Below are 17,157 nucleotides of genomic sequence, written 5' to 3' on the forward strand. Positions count from 1 at the left end.
TAAGATACAGATTTTAGAAGGATAAGGTTATGAAAGGTAATTATAAGTGATGATTGCATACAAAGGTAAATTTCCATTACCACTGAATGAGTTTTATCTGAAACTTTACACTTTTCATAAGGATTATGTTTGTAGGTTACTGATCAATACCAAATAAGTCTTGGCAAATCGTTTCATTTATATCCTTGACTGATGTATATATACATTTGTGGAATAAAATTATACACATACTGTATGCTTACAATTGGTCTTATTTAAGTTCAAGTCAGTTTAAGTTTCACCAACTAACACTTGTATTTTTATATTAGTAACTGAAAAATAAGCGTCTGTAATGACAGCTTCCATATTGGAACTGTCTGTTAATTCTCGGACGATTGCAATTACATCATAGTAGGTCAAATCATTTCACATGACTAAGATATAGCATCTGTTATACAAAGATAAATAAAAGATATTTTGTACTCTAGGTGGATGAAGAGCTATATCCTGAGGCATACAGGAAGTCGGACTATATCAAGGGGTCGAACGACGAGGTTCCAGAACCGTTCAGAATTGCCCAGATAGAGCAGATATTTATCAAAGAGAGCGGGACAAGTTTTCCTTCTCTTGATAAAATAAAACTGAAAGTGAAGAAATTTTACAGGTAAATTTATCTGTCCTGGTTAGTGAATGATTGTTTCATATGTTATTATGATGCCCTGTCAAAGACAGTATTGGTATGTATGTTTGGAAATGTCTTCAATTTATTCATCAATTGATTTGTCATATGTTGACTGGAGCATACATCTTAAACCATTTCAGTTAAAATCTTACAATAAGTACTGTATAAGTTGGTATTGTTGGAAAATTTCGTGAATTTACAAAAAATCGCTAAAATTTCTTCTAGCAGAAATATCAACCAATTTGACAGTAAATTGTACTCTTCAGGACCACGATTCATTAATATTTCCACATCTGAAATTCTGGAGGTATCAATTCGCTTCTTTTAGACAACCAGAAATATCCCCTTATACAGTACTTTACCTGGAATACCTTACTAGTATTAAGGCTAAAGTACATGCACTTTTTATAGGTTTCTTGAACAGCTAAGACTATAAACTTTACATCCCGTAACACTGACTAAATTTGTTACACAAATACGACATCTTGTTTTATGTAGCTTATAAATTGAACTGTTTAAATGAAAAAAGAAATCAACATTTTTCAAAGTTTTAGTTAGCAGGTTTGCTCAGTTTATGATAAATATTTCTTATATTGGTTGTAAGATTGCCTCAGATATAGCATACAAAATGTCATAGTCCTGACATACTCGCTATAACTTGCGTCTATCTGTAGTTACAAGGCATTGTTATTGTATAGTGATCCAATACTGAATCATGACTGCGGTATAACAATGGGTATTGTATCCTGGCCCAAAATAAAGATACCCATCCTGTAAGATTTATGTCTTGATCAGTCTGGAGATGAGGAAATAACTTGGTTGATACTGTCTTATGTGCCTTTTTGAAGAACAATATTTATGAAATTTATGTATCAATGTTATAGGAACTGTTTTATATTTTAGACCAGAGAACACACATAAAGGCGCCTCAGCAGGACATCAGTCAGACTGTAACCAACTTTATTATACAGATGAAGGTAAACTTCTTACAAAGTCTTCATGTTCATTATTATGCTCCCCGAAAAATTTCGGGGGAGCATATAGTCGTCGGGTTGTCCGTCCGTACGTACGTCCCAAATTCGTGTCCGGCCCATAAGTTTGTTATTTGAAATCGGATTTTAAAACTATTTCACAAAAATGATCACCATATTGAGACGATGTGTCGCGCGCAACATTTGGTTCGCTACCTTGAAGGCAGTCTTTCCGAAAGACTGTCGGCCCTGACCTGTAAAAATTCAGAAGGTCCGATAAAAATATATGTATTGACGGCCCGACGGTCCGGTAAAAAATTAAGGTTTTATAAAAACCTTATATTCAACATTTTGCAAAGGCCGATCATTTACGTTAGTCCTAAATTCAAAACATCAAAATGTTGTCATTACACAATATAAGCTTGTGCAATGCTTGTCAACTGTTATGCATTCTCATAATGCAAACTTTTATGTAACTACGTAAGATAAAAATATCCGACAACTAGTACAATTAAAAGTCAATAAGCGGCCGCGTAAATTACATAAGCGGCCCAGATGTGAAAGGTCACCCGCTATTAGTTTGTTTACCACAGATGAAAGTGTCAGTGTATTAATTGGAACAATTTACGTCTTTAATCAACAGACTTAGAGTAATGCTAAATTACACGTGTGCTCAACTGGTGTTTAGCTATGAAAGATCGTCCAAGATGTTGACAAAAATTAAACTATACTGTGAAGGTACCAAAATCATTGAACAATTAATTGTCAACTTCACTAAATTACCGATATATATATAATTCTGTTTACATATGCCAGACTTTTGCTGAAATTTACCCTCTCATTTTGCTAGTATATAGTCTGTATGGAATTAAAGTTTTAAATAGCAAAATCCATTGAATACATGTATAACAATATTTATGTTTACATTTTTGATTGTGGTGAAAAAAGATAACTTCACTTGTTGATAATATAATTTTCTTTTTGTACACAAATTTTTTGACTGCTGACACTTATCAAGTGACTCAAAATGCTATACCAATCAGGTTTTTTTCGGTCCAGTAAAATCATGTTTGGTCCAGTAAAAATTTTCAGTTTACAGGACCTACTGTCCAGTAAAACTCAGAAGTCTTTCGCATAGACTGTGAAGGTCAAGGTCACAGCATGACCTTGCAGCAAAATCGTGTCCAGTCCATAACTTCATTATTTGAAGTCGGATTTTAAAAATATTTCACAGAAATGATCACCATATTAAGACGACGTGTTGCGCACAACATTTGGGTCGCTACCTTGAAGGTCAAGGTCACAGCATGACCTTGCAGCGAAATCGTGTCCGGCACATAACTTTGTTATTTGAAGTCGGATTTTAAAATTTTTTCACAGAAATGATCACCATATTGAGACAACGTGTGGCGCGCAACATTTGGCTCGCTACCTTGAAGGTCAAGGTCACAGCATGACCTTGCAGCAAAATCGTGTCCGGTCCATAATTTCATTATTTGAAGTCGGATTTTAAAAATATTTCACAGAAATGATCATTAATTAAGAGGACGTGTCGCGCATAACATTTGGGTCGCTACCTTGAAGGTCAAGGTCACAGCATGACCTTGCAGCAAAATTGTGTCCGGCCCATAACTTTAATAATTTTGAAGTTGGATTTTAAAACTTTTTCACAGAAATGATCACCATATTGAGACGAAGTGTCACAGCATGACCTTGCAGCAAGTTCGTGTCCGGCCCATAACTTTGTTATTTGAAGTCGGATTTTAAAACTATTTCACAACATTTGGGTTGCTACCTTGAAGGTCAAGGTCACAGCATGACCTTGCAGCAAAATCGTGTCTGGCCCATAACTTCATTACTTGAAGTCGGATTTAACAACTCTTTCACAGAGATGATCACCATATTGAGACAATGTGTCGTGCACAACATTTGGGTTATTTTTACACTTTGAACTTTGTCTGTGACATAACTCTGACACTACAAGAGGTATACCTTCCTGTGTCCAAAACCTATTCGGGGAGCATCACCCGGTTCAACCGGCTCTTGTTAAATCTGATGTCTTAAATGATCTTGAACAATTATGTACAGTCAGTTAAAAGATAATTAAAAAATTTTGTTTTTAAGTTTTTATGGTCAGTTTTTCAAAATTCGGGACATTTCATGATTTGTGTTTTACAAGCACATCTTTGTGTTGTTTTTTTCAGATGTGACAGTAGATTTCAGCCTAGTTAGAGGAAAATGTACAGTTGTATTTACAGAGGAATTAGATCCCAATAGAGATAATGACTTTCTGTTTGGTAGAGATAAATTCTACTTCTCCGAGGTAAAGAGCTTTCCTTGATTCTCTTTTCAAAGAAATGAAATGTGTTGATATTAAACTTCCAATGTGTATCACATTCTGAGATCTAGTGATGGTATTGTCAAAGGGATAACTCCAGTTTAGATTCAGGCCAGCTTGCAACATATGTGCTGTCTGACCTGTGTAGGCTGATCCTACTGAATATTTTGGTAAAATATGGTGTATAATTATGTTTATATGTAATATACAGAAACTTTTAAAAAATCTGGAGGAAGGGTGATCACTAGAAAGTTAAGATATTATAATCGCTGCATCCTTATTGATGTCGTAATTGTCATGCAAAACTATTTTAGCCCATTACTCAAATATTTTAGAAGGTATAAACACAAATCTTGGAATATTTGATAATCATAGGAATAGTTGTTCGACATTCTGAAAGTAATATTTTTTTAAGGGTTTCCCCCCTTTTTCACTTAGAATATTTATGAAAAATTGCTATGAACAAACATGCATGAACACTGCATGCATTGCTCTGGTTTGTGGACAGGATTGCATGCTAAATATATCTTTCCCAATACCTCTATGTAATTAAATATGTATGTTCCTTTTCAGGCTTACAATAGTAAAACAAAATCATTTGAAGAACCGCCAACTAAAGCAAGGATGATGGGATCAAAGGGCAAGGTCAGTGATGATTTACAACTTACAAATTTCAGTGGTTTTAATTGAATAAGGATGAATTTCCTCAATTTCCTAATTTGGGATTAATTTAGGAAGATGTATCAGTTTTTATATCCTCTGTTTGGAAAAAAGAAGGTCCAGCTGCTAAGATCCCTGCAGCATTGGCGTTGTCTTTATAGTTGTGCAAAAGCTTTAATATAGACCAGTATTCAAAAAGTTTTAAAGGTATCAACATTAAACTTAGAATGCTTGATTTTCTTGGCGAGGCACAGTTGTTAGACAAGGTGCATATTTCTGAAAGCTATAAGAGTTATGCCTCTTACTGTTTTAAAATTTTTGTCAAAATTGCTTTTATTAGTAGGATGATTTCAAAACAAAGCTTTCAACTTTTTAACTTGGACTACTTTATCACAACGCACAGTTGCAAGACAAGTTATATTATCCTGAAAGCAATATTTTTAGGAGTTATACCAATTTAAATAATATTTATAAAAAATGGTTATTGTTGCCCTTTAAAACTGCATGAAGTGTTCTTGTTTAGTAGATATAGTTGCTGACTGATCAAAAATAGTTTTCACATTTTGCCAAGTAAAAGCCTCTTGGATATTTTACTCTTAATATGCAATAAATTCTGTTGAAATGCTTACACAACAAATTGACTTGCTATGCTCAGACATATTAATTTATTAAAGTTTTATTCATAGGGTAAGGGGAAAGGCAAAGGCAAGGGAAAGGCAACCACCCAGACTGATACTGCATCAGAAGTGAAGCAAGAGGTTAAAAGACTGAGAACCTTGGATGTGTTTGCTGGATGTGGAGGTATTATCCTCTATTTGTATATCCTATATTGTTTACATTGACCATGCTTGTTTCAATGTAATATAACAATTAAATATTTTATCATGTTAAGAGTTTTTTTTTCATTTTTATTAATATTATGGTTCAAACCTTATATGAGGCAAAATTTCTACATTATATTAATTGATCTTAGTCAGTGAGTCTGATGTTCATTTGTCTTAGTTATCCAGGCAAGTGTGTGTGTAATCTGCACAGACTGATGAGATTCAGTCAAAAATCATCCAGTCTAACTAAACTTTTTTATGTCAAGATTAAGATAATTTGTGTTTGCATTTCAGGACTTTCCGAGGGCTTCCATCAAGCTGGTGTGGCTGAATCTAGATGGGCTATCGAGAAAGAGGAGCCTGCTGCCCAGGCATACAGGCTTAACAATCCGGGTAGTACAGTCTTCACAGATGATTGTAACCTGCTACTGAGACTTGTAATGGATGTAAGTAGATGCTGTCTGTGAATATATCTAAACATAGTCATTTGTAGCAAAGTTATTAAAGCCCCCTATTAGGGCTGCCCCTAAGTTTCAAAATTTGGAAGTCAGAGACTGCAAAATCTCCGATTTTGGAAGTCACATGATATAGATAAAGAAGAAAAAGTACTAGATTTTGGAAGTCACAAGCCAAAATCAAGGAGTAAAATGACTCCCAAACTTCCATTAACGGAAGTCTTGTCCTATATTGATCACAAAGGACCATGATTAATTGTTTATAATGAAAATGGTAGGAGGATTAAGATTCAACTTTAATTTAAAATATACATACATACCTCCTAACTGCTTGTTAGTTTAATCTGAAAGAAGATTTTAAAAAGTTGTAACTTGGCAAACTCACAAGAATAATAATGCATGGAAGGCTAATTAGTCCCCTACCGGTTTAACATTACTATGATAAAAACAAACTAAGAACTCAACAGATTGAAGTTCATTCATGTCTTCCACAATGACATAATTGAATGGACATGGCCCTTCAGAATGTTGCTGGGGTTCTAACCAGTAGGAGAACTTTGTATTGCTTGCAATACTATGATATTTGCTTGTTTATGTAGTTACTCAGATTGAATGATGATCTTCATTCTTGACTATTGTGATTATTTGAAGGAGTATAGATTTTGTAATTTCAGGGAGAGAAGACCGACCATGTTGGCCAGAAACTGCCCCAGAAGGGAGATGTGGAGTTACTGTGTGGCGGCCCACCTTGTCAGGGATTTTCCGGTATGAACCGGTTCAACAGCCGTGAATACTCCAAGTTCAAAGTAAGTTCTGTGACAATGAACAGACTGATGAACTGATGATGAATTTATCATATTTAAGTTTTAATTAATCAAACCTGAAATAGGTAAAAAGCAAGAGAGATTTTGATCTGGAATTTATGTTTGACTCAAAAAGGATATAACTAAGCCAGGGTCTTGCATAGATAGGGAAGCAAGTATCCATTCTAGTACAAATCAGTCAGAACCAGATGTAATTGACTATATCAAAGCACTCTTTAAATGTGATTTTTGTTAAATAATTGTTTGCTTTTAAATCATATATCCTGATATGGATATAATACACTTCAAAACCCAACTAAAAAAAAATGCAGTATATATTTTCAATTTTAAAGCATTATGCCAGCAAAGTTATTTCAGATCACACACTTTTAGAATATAGCATTTCTTTCTGTCTAGTATTTGTACATGTGTTACATGCAGTAAATATAGCAAAATATACATGCACAGGTGAACAATGAAATCACCAAAAATACCTGAAACCAATGAAGCAGTAGAAACTGAAGAAACAATTTTATATCCTCAGTTTTTACACAACATTCTTGTATGTAAATTTTCAGAACTCGCTAATTTCCTCATACCTGAGCTATTGTGACTACTACAGACCTCGATTCTTTCTCCTGGAGAATGTTCGTAACTTTGTCTCGTACAAGAAGAGTATGGTTCTTAAGCTAGCTCTCCGCTGCCTCATACAAATGGGGTACCAGTGTACATTTGGAATACTTCAGGCTGGTAGTTATGGTGTAGCACAAACCCGTAGAAGGTAATGTACATTTTTTGTCAAATATTTTTGTTTTGCTTTGTGTGTTATCAGGCCAAATATTTTCATAACAAATATGTTGTGACTTTTACTGACTTGAAATTTCAAACATAGATTTCTATAATCCAAATTTTCTCTAGGTTTTCTATGTTTAATAAGGTACTTAATTTTCATTTTAGGGCTATTATTTTAGCCGCAGCACCAGGAGAGAAGCTACCATTCTACCCAGAACCATTACACGTGTTTGCTCCTAGAGCCATGGCTCTATCTGTTGTTGTAGATGAGAGGAAGGTATATATATACATGTATTTTCTAACTTGATAATTTACTCTATCTGTTGTCTTCAGCAAATGTTTCTATCTATAAGACAGAAGATATATTTAAAACAAACAAAAAAACAATGTAGTTTGACTAGAATTTGTTTTACTTAAGAAATAATATATCCCAAACAGTGATGTTATGGCAAAATAAAATCACTGTTTGGAGTTCTGATGCAAGGAATTATATCACAAAGGCGTAGCCCAAATGATATAATGCACATCTGAATGACAAACAGTGATTTTATCAAATGATAAATCACTGATTTAGATATATTATTTCAATTCAGACAAGACATCCACAAATAAATGCTGCTGTACCATATATCAAGCTAAATGGTGCCTGTTTGTTTCCGTACTTATTTTCAGCACTTCGCACTTTAAATGGTTACATCACAATCATGTCAAATGGTTATGTCACATGTTAAATATAGAACATCAATAGAGATTTTATTGCATAATGACACACGCTCGCGATCCTTCTATGCTCATAAGGGGAAAAATGCGTGTTGTGTTGACTTCAAACCACTATGGTTTGAATTCCCAACAGGGACTTTGGATTCTTTCATGTGAGGAAGCTACCAAGCTAGCTTAAGGAACCTTTGTGGTTTACTCAGGTACCTGTTCTTGTCTGAAATTATGCACAGAAGGACATGTGAGGTCTTTTTTCACCACTAAGACCTGGAAAGTCTATATGACATATTATACTGTGTTGATGGGATGAAGACCCAACCTAGGGGCGTCCGTGGCCGAGTGGTTAAGGTCGTTGACTTCAAATCACTTGCCCCTCACCGCTGTGGGTTCGAATCCCGACAGGGACTTTGGATTCTTTCATGTGAGGAAGCTATCCAGCTAGCTTACGGAACGTCAGTGGTTCTATTCAGGTGCTCGTTCGTGCCTGAAATAATGCACGGAAGGGCACCTGAGGTCTTCCTCCACCAGTAAAGCTGGAACGTCGCGATATGACCTATACTGTGTCGATGTGACTTAAAACCCAACCAAAAAAAAATGTATTGCATATTTATGTAAAATTGAAATATTTTTCTTGGCAGCTGTTACAATGGTAAAACTGAATCTGTATAGCAAGTCTACATATATTTACTGTGCAACTTTACACTTGATTTTTACCAATCAACTTTCATATTTTCTTAATTATATTACTAAAATTGATATGGACTGTTGCAATCAAAGAGGGGAAATCAATAATGTAAAATCAGTCGTGTAAAGGTTTAAGTTCATATTCTGCATACATTTGTATGTTACAGTTTGTCTCCAATATCACAAGGATGGATGCTGCTCCATTCCGCACAATCACAGTACGTGATACGATGTCCGATCTACCAGAAATAAAGAACGGGGCCAAGGCACAGGAGATATCTTATAATTGTGACTCTCAGACTCACTTCCAGAGAATTGTTAGTATATATATATATATATATATATATGTGATAACTGTCACTGATTAGATTTGCTAATAGATGATTTTAGATGTGTTTGCAGTGAATGGCAGTGTGCTTAATTATTGATATATAGATATCTTTCTAACATAAATGTCCAGTCAACATTTTATTCTATGCTTTAAGATATTTTTTTCAATTTCTTTGGTCAATAAATAAATTACCAGTAACCGTATTATAATTATGAATTAAGTGTAAACCAAAGCAGCTTATGTTAAATATTGTTGAAATACATGAATTGCATAAGTAATAAAGAATTATTTAAGTTTTTTTTCCTGTGATATTTTAGATTCGTGGAAAGCAACACCAGCCTGTATTAAGAGATCATATATGTAAGGACATGAACCCTCTAGTTCATGCTCGTATGCAGCATATCCCACTGGCACCTGGCTCTGACTGGAGATCCCTGCCCAACATGGAGGTGCGACTATCTGATGGAAATAAATGCAAGAAATTGTAAGTAAATTTGCTGTTGAGTTTTAGCATGCTAGTTAATTTATTTCAGTTGGCTGGTGTAAAAAGTATGGTCTTTGAAACTTAAGAAATCTAAAGAATTTAGGATTTCTGGGACAGTTTAATTAGAAATTGCCTATACCTAAGAAAGATGGTTGCTTTGAATACTCTGTACTATAATATGGTGGAAATAAGGGCTGTCATTGATTGAAAATTTTGTATCGATATATCGAGAGACAAATATTGACTTTGACAGTGGATACAATGAAAATCATATATATACTAGTATTTGATATAAATTGGGATCATAGTGTTATGCATACCTTCTCTTTTAAGCCAAAATAGAGAGGTATTTTAACTAACAGAAATAAAAAAAATTTTAGCTTGTATGACATGTGAAAGTATGTACATGTATCGATGTTGTATCTGATGATGAATATCGATGATATATTGATATCGCGATATTCAATGACAGCCCTAGTGGAAATCCAGTATTCAGAATAAACTTATTTTGATATTGATTTTATTTTGATGTATTATAATAGTCAAATGAATTCAATTATAAATTTTACAGTGAAAGATATAAATTATATTTCACTGATAGAAGTCTGTATTTTATTGATATGTAATATATTACAGGAGATACACACACCATGATAAGAAGAATGGTAAAAGTGAGAATGGAAATTTACGAGGAGTGTGTTCGTGTGCCGAGGGAAACGCATGTGATCTGATGGACCGGCAGTTTAATACCCTGGTACCTTGGTGTCTTCCGCACACTGGTAACCGGCACAATCATTGGGCTGGGCTGTATGGGCGACTGGAGATGGATGGTTTCTTTAGCACAACAGTGACCAACCCTGAACCTATGGGAAAACAGGTAGGTTGGGTTTTTCTTTTGTGACATTTAACCAGGCATCCAAATTTGAAAATCTTGATTATTAGATTTGCAATTGGGTGTTTGTCTATGGTCAAACGGGTTGTTGACGGTCAATAACTTAGAGTTAGAAATGAGATATTGTAGTAAGTTTTATTATATGACAAGGTTATGTTGAGACCTTGCTTGGGATTGCTTTTGGGCTCTTTGGGATCAAGGTAACTGTTACATAAAGTAGAAAAATGGTTTCCAGATGGAAAACCTGGTTCCATTACATTGCCCTGATTCTTGTGTTCAGCTGTAACATTAGGAAGTTTACATTTAACACGCTTACAATTTCTTTTGTAAATTAAACAATTTTAGATATCATTAGGTAATACACAGTTAGGTTTACATTGTAGTTTGTTTATTATTGAAATATTGCAAATGAGATTGCATGATATTAATTATTATTACAATTAGACTCAAAGCTATAGTTAGTCGCACAGTGTTTTGATATTGAGAAGTCATTGCTTTTAATAAAGAAAAAAAAAGAGTAAAATTTGCCATGTTGTAATTTGTCTAAATTATAAATGATTTTATATTTACGACAGGGAAGAGTTTTACATCCTGAGCAGCACAGAGTGGTCAGTGTTAGAGAATGTGCCCGGTCACAGGGTTTCCCAGATACATACAGGTTCTATGGTACAATATTAGACAGGCATAGGCAGGTTAGTATACTGAGTGATAATAACTGGTTAATTACTTCAACTGTAGTTCAACTTTAACTGGTTAACTTGTAATACATTCATGAAGTTATAACAGACTGCATTCTTTTGGGTACCTCATCTGTTATGATATTGTCCATTCAGTCTGACCAGGCTTCCTAGCTTACAGAATGTTGGTGGTTCTACTCCTGGGCCTGTTCATGCCTGAAATAATACATGGAAGGGCACCCGAGGTTTTCCTCGACCAATAAAGCTGGAAAGTCGCCATGTAACCCAATCAAACAAACTGACCAGGCTCCACTGATGGTTTCATTAACAAAAAAATGATTTTTATATTGAAATCCCCAAAACTCCCTATGGGACAGTTATTAATTGAAATTATGATTAGTTAATTACACAAATTTCAGCTTGGTAAAAGATATTTTAGCATATCAATCTCTTTTTTAGCATATCAATCTCTATTTTAGCATATCAATCTCTATTTTAGCATATCAATCTCTATTTTAATATTTTAACATATCAATCTCTATTTTAGCATATCAATCTCTATTTTAGCATATCAATCTCTATTTTAGCATATCAATCTCTATTTTAATATTTTAACATATCAATCTCTATTTTAACATATCAATCTCTATTTTAGCATATCAATCTCTATTTTAGCATATCAATCTCTATTTTAGCATATCAATCTCTATTTTAATATTTTAACATATCAATCTCTATTTTAACATATCAATCTCTATTTTAGCATATCAATCTCTATTTTAACATATCAATCTCTATTTTAATATTTTAACATATCAATCTCTATTTTAACATATCAATCTCTATTTTAACATATCAATCTCTATGTAATTGTATACCAGCTAAGGAAATATTAATCAGACCCACTGTTAACAAATTGATATGAAAAAATACTTGATACTAATTTGAATCCATTGCTTTATGCATTTACAGTGGTGTAAGACTAAGTCAATTTAGTTTAAATGCTGCCTGAAATTTGTGAGTGGAGAGTATAAGCTGCTTGTCCACTTTACTTAATAGGGATAGGGGGACATCTTACTGTAAACAAAACAATAGAGTTCATTATAATTATAATAGTGTGAAGAGCCAATGGCCTTTTATCAAACAAAAGAAATGGCCCCTTACACCTATTGGCCCGATGTCCTTCCTACATTCCCATTTATTTCCCCTTCTTCAAAGCATCTTCATTAATTGATCAATGTCTAATATATTTGATATGTTGATACCTTCCATCGACTTCTAGACTTGGTTTGAGTTTCAGTTTGATTTGGGCCGAAGTAAAGGCTAAAGATTTTCGTAATGTAACAATCTCAACTCTGTTAGAATGTTTGTTTAACCCTTTCAAGTATGTCAGTTAACTATTTAACACAGTTATTAGGCCACTGTATGAAGGGTTAGCATTTTTGCTAAGCATGACACCCCTATTATTAAGTAAGCATGCAAAGTGCAATTTTAAGTTTAAAAATCATTTTTTGTCTCATTTTGACATGTTTTGTTAGTGAATAATGTGATATACAATGTATATTATTCTACAGGTTGGTAATGCTGTCCCACCACCTATGGCACGTGCTATTGGACTTGAGATCAAGAAGTGTTTGATCACCAAAGCTACAGAAGAACCATGTACAGACAATATGACCGAGGGAAAGCAGGAAAGTAAAGTTGAAGACATGGAAGTGAAGAAGGAGGATAAACCTGGTTCAAGTTGTTAGCATGAAAAAAAAATAGTGATTAACAAACTTCTATAAATAATAAAGTGATGAACTGTGTTAAAATGATAAGCAACAGATCAAGTGACACAATTTTTTTTTATTGAAAAAAAAAATCATTATTCAAACACTTAATAATTATCAATAAATGTATAAAACCTCTGAAAACCGGACTTTTGGCCAAGTCCTGACAGGGTCCGGTTTTCAGATTTTTTACTGTATTTTAATAATTACATATAATATGTACAAATATTTGCAGTATATATTTTACATATTCTTCGATGTTTGAAAATTGTTTTATAAGCGTAATTATATACATATAACTTACACGTAATTTCATTTAAGTGTGGTATGCAACCTAAATCACAACATACAGGATTTTTAACCCATTACTGCATGAGCATTTTGTGAAAAATGGCTGTTCATTGAAAAGTCTCCCGTTACAAGTTCAAATTGTTATAAAACTATAAAAACTGCTTCAGTACTAATCAAACTTGGCACAAATGTTGACTGGACCATTTACTTTGTAACGACATGCTCAGTCCTAAATTTCCTGTTACATTGGCAACGAGGGGACATCTCAAAATTGCCAAACAATCATATTTTGTGTTGATAATGGATTATGAATATTTTCTAGAATTTTTAAGTTATTTTAATGATAAAGTTGTTTTTCAATGAACTTGATGTGATTAACCTATAATCGATAATTAATATTGTCAGTACCGATAAATTTGGGCAGAAAATTGATAATGAGGTATATGAGCAATTTGGATTTAATGCCCTTTATGTAAATCAGGATTTATTTGTACATAATGTATCTTGAAAACAGATGATGTAATGAAATAGTGCTGTTGATATTAAATTTGTATTTCAAAATGTGTTTTGTTGGATTTCTTTAATTGCTATGTCATGAGTTTAAGTTCAAGTTTATTTCAATATTCCATTGGACCAAATGGTCCATGAGGATAAACAGATACATGATACATGACAAGACAGTGTAAAGCATATACATACAATAACATGTGTAAATGGAGAAGGTATACACAAAATTGTATATCATCAATTAAAATGAACATCGAAACAAAAGGACATTCAACTTAACCTAATGTTAAATAAATTACCACTGTCTAGCAAAACTTACAGATGACTTATGTCATATGATAATTGAAATTAAATAAGGATTTTTTCAGGGCCCTTATGTTTTTAACACTCGCCAGAGCATAAAGTTCTCGTAGAAAGCTTTTGTAATTGCAAGTTGTACATAATTTCTCCAATACTGTAGGGTGGATTTTGACAAAACCACACATGAATGATCTTGGGTTGGCAGACCCTCTTAATAACATTTAAATATAGGAGTAGTTTGAGTCTGGTGTTTAAGTAGGTCACAAGAGCAAGAATATAAACTGAATTCTTTTAAAAAAATCAGTAATTACAATGCCCAAGGTTTAGAAATTTGGCATTTACCATTGCATATGGTCTCCTAAAAATTAATACAAATCGTAACCATGGGGTGAAAGTTGTCCCCATTTTAGGGGTCACTTTGATTATATTGGTTTTTATTAGAAAAACCTTTTAGTACTACATGTATATGAAACTACAATGCCCAGAGCAAAGATTCAATTTATTTGGCATGTAGCAGTCTGGTGGACCTCCACAGACGTTAAATCATGCCTATTGGGTCAAAAATGTCCCCGTCGTAGATAACATTTTAACAGTACATATATATTAAAAAAGTATCTGATCAGGAACTTCACAGCACAGATGTTAGATAATTTGGCATGTTGCATTGCTTGGTGGACCTTTACAATGTGTATATAGATCATTCCCCTAGTGCTAATGTCCCAAACACTTGTCACTTCGTTTACATAGACTTGTTTAGTAAATAAATAATACTATTTTTGTAGTTAAAATATTTTGTTAGAAATAAATTTTCTTGTGGGAAACTATAATTCTTAGCCTATAGCATTGCCTTATGCAGAACCACTGCGAGTTTCATGCTATGAAAATTTAGCTATTTTCTTGTTATTAGCTCGCCTGTCACAAAGTGACAGGGTGAGCTTTTGTGATCGCTTTTCGTCCGATGTCCGTCCGTAAACTTTTACTTTAAATGACATCTCCTCATAAACCACTAAGCCAATTTCATCAAAACTTCACAGGAATGTTCCTTTGGTGGTCACCTTTAAAACTTGTTCAAAGAATTTAATTCCATGCAGAACTCTGGTTGCCATGGCAACGGAAAGAAAAAACTTTAAATATCTTCTTTTAAAAACCCAAAGAGCTAGAGCTTAGATATTTGACATGAATCATCTTCTAATCAGTGTCTACCAAGTTTGTTCAAATAAAAGCCCTGGGGTCAAAATTGGCCCGCCCCAGGGGGTCATTCATTTTCCCTATATGCATATAGTAAAAACTTAAAAAAATCTTCTTTTAAAGAACCCAAAGGGCTAGAGCTAAGATATTTAGCATGAAACATCTTCTAATGAGTGTCTACCAAGTTTGTTCAAATAAAAGCCCTGGGGTCAAAATTGGCCCGCCCCAGGGGGTCATTGATTTTTTCCAATATGCATATAGTATAAAACTTAAAAAATCTTGTTTGAAAAAACCCAAATAGCTAGAGTTTAGATATTTAGCATGAAACATCTTCTAGTGAGTGTCTACAAAGTTTGTTCAAATAAAAGCCCTGAGGTCAAAATTGGCCCGCCCCAGGGGTCATTGATTTTCCCTATAAGCATATAGTAAAAACTTAAAAATCTTCTTTTAAAGAACCCAAAGAGCTAGAGCTAAGATATTTAGCATGAAACATCTTCTAATGAGTGTCTACCAAGTTTGTTCAAATAAAAGCCCTGGGGTCAAAATTGGCCCCGCCCCAGGGGGTCATTGAATTTTCCTATATGCATATAGTAAAAACTTAAAAAGTCTTGTTTGAAAAAAACCCAAATAGCTAGAGTTTAGATATTTAGCATGAAACATCTTCTAGTGAGTGTCTACAAAGTTTGTTCAAATAAAAGCCCTGGGGTCAAAATTGGCCCCGCCCAGGGGTCATTGATTTTCTTATATGTGTATAGCCTAAAACTTAAAATCTTCTTTGAAAAACCCAAATAGCTAGAGTTTAGATATTAAGCATGAAACATCTTCTAGTAAGTGTCTACAAAGTTTGTTCAAATGAAAGCTCTGGGGTCAAATCTGTTCCAAGTTTGTTCAAAGAAAAGCCATGGGTTTAAACTGGCCCCACTCCGGGGGGCCTATATACAGGTGAGAGACCTCAGGGCCATCATGGCCCTCTTGTATTTTATATTGTGCATATTAAATGAGTGAAAAATTTGTATTTGATTTTATTTCAAATTTTTATTTTGTATTTTCTGATTTATAATGCACACTATAAAATGCACCTGCTCAAGGTCGGGTCAAATATCTGATAATTTGCCTCAAATGATCACAACAAGGTGGTGTGCAGGACTTGTGCCACACCGCTGTGCCAGTCCAAGGTCACCTTTGTGTCCATACAGTTACTTAGCTCATAATAATGATAAATCAGACGCAGATCAAGGATTCTTTTTACTTTAGGAGGTTGCAAAATGTTGACAAGAGGCAATGCATATTCGGGTTTTGCACTACTGCAGTATACTAGCTTTTCTAGGGAGGCTCATAAGCAAATTTATTTTTATCGCTGAAAATCTGCAAGTGCTTGGAATTCGTGTACTAGTAAAAGTATCTTAGGTATTTTTTTTTCTTAAACATTCTAGTCGAATCTGGGGTGTGTTGGGGGATGAGTCGTTGGATCATCGTATGACAATTTAAAATACATGAGGATAAAAGAATCATCTTGGTGATCCATTCCTAGATCTATATGGTGGAGAGGGGGTGGGTATTGTGAACCGCATATGGATCTCAAAATTAAGCATCGGTAAAAAAAATATGTGATATCGTCCGGTGCTAAGATTTCGTAAATCTGTACTTTGAGTCCGTTTAGCGACATTCTGTGTACGTTGGCAACATTTTTTTTTAAAACGCATTGAAAGTATTAGACACACCAGAACCCACGACGGGAAGAATACGTCGACGAAGACTGCATAAAAAATCGGTAACAAAAATTTGTAAATATTGAGAAAAGTCAGGAGGG

The 17,157-nt window shown here is 34.0% G+C and overlaps 1 protein-coding gene across 3 annotated transcripts in view; it reads left to right on the top strand.

Moving 5' to 3' along the window:
- The window catches only part of LOC132717714 (DNA (cytosine-5)-methyltransferase 1-like), a 42,168-nt gene that overhangs the window by 21,053 nt on the left and 3,958 nt on the right, over positions 1 to 17,157 (top strand). The window contains exons 22-35 of one of the 3 annotated variants that reach the window (XM_060701264.1): positions 468 to 643; positions 1,565 to 1,638; positions 3,837 to 3,955; positions 4,544 to 4,615; positions 5,317 to 5,431; positions 5,749 to 5,900; positions 6,584 to 6,715; positions 7,291 to 7,493; positions 7,670 to 7,781; positions 9,073 to 9,222; positions 9,554 to 9,720; positions 10,357 to 10,597; positions 11,188 to 11,304; positions 12,864 to 13,353. In XM_060701264.1, the coding sequence (XP_060557247.1) occupies positions 468 to 643; positions 1,565 to 1,638; positions 3,837 to 3,955; positions 4,544 to 4,615; positions 5,317 to 5,431; positions 5,749 to 5,900; positions 6,584 to 6,715; positions 7,291 to 7,493; positions 7,670 to 7,781; positions 9,073 to 9,222; positions 9,554 to 9,720; positions 10,357 to 10,597; positions 11,188 to 11,304; positions 12,864 to 13,040 (2,007 nt within the window). In that variant the 3' untranslated portion in view covers positions 13,041 to 13,353. Of the gene's footprint in view, positions 1 to 467; positions 644 to 1,564; positions 1,639 to 3,836; positions 3,956 to 4,543; positions 4,616 to 5,316; positions 5,432 to 5,748; positions 5,901 to 6,583; positions 6,716 to 7,290; positions 7,494 to 7,669; positions 7,782 to 9,072; positions 9,223 to 9,553; positions 9,721 to 10,356; positions 10,598 to 11,187; positions 11,305 to 12,863; positions 13,354 to 17,157 lie in introns of those variants that run through there. The other 2 variants (XM_060701271.1, XM_060701277.1) reach the window with 2 other exon arrangements.

Source organism: Ruditapes philippinarum, unplaced genomic scaffold (genome assembly GCF_026571515.1).
Source record: "Ruditapes philippinarum isolate M1 unplaced genomic scaffold, ASM2657151v2 ctg3119_1_1_1_1, whole genome shotgun sequence".
NCBI classification, from domain to species: domain Eukaryota; kingdom Metazoa; phylum Mollusca; class Bivalvia; order Venerida; family Veneridae; genus Ruditapes; species Ruditapes philippinarum.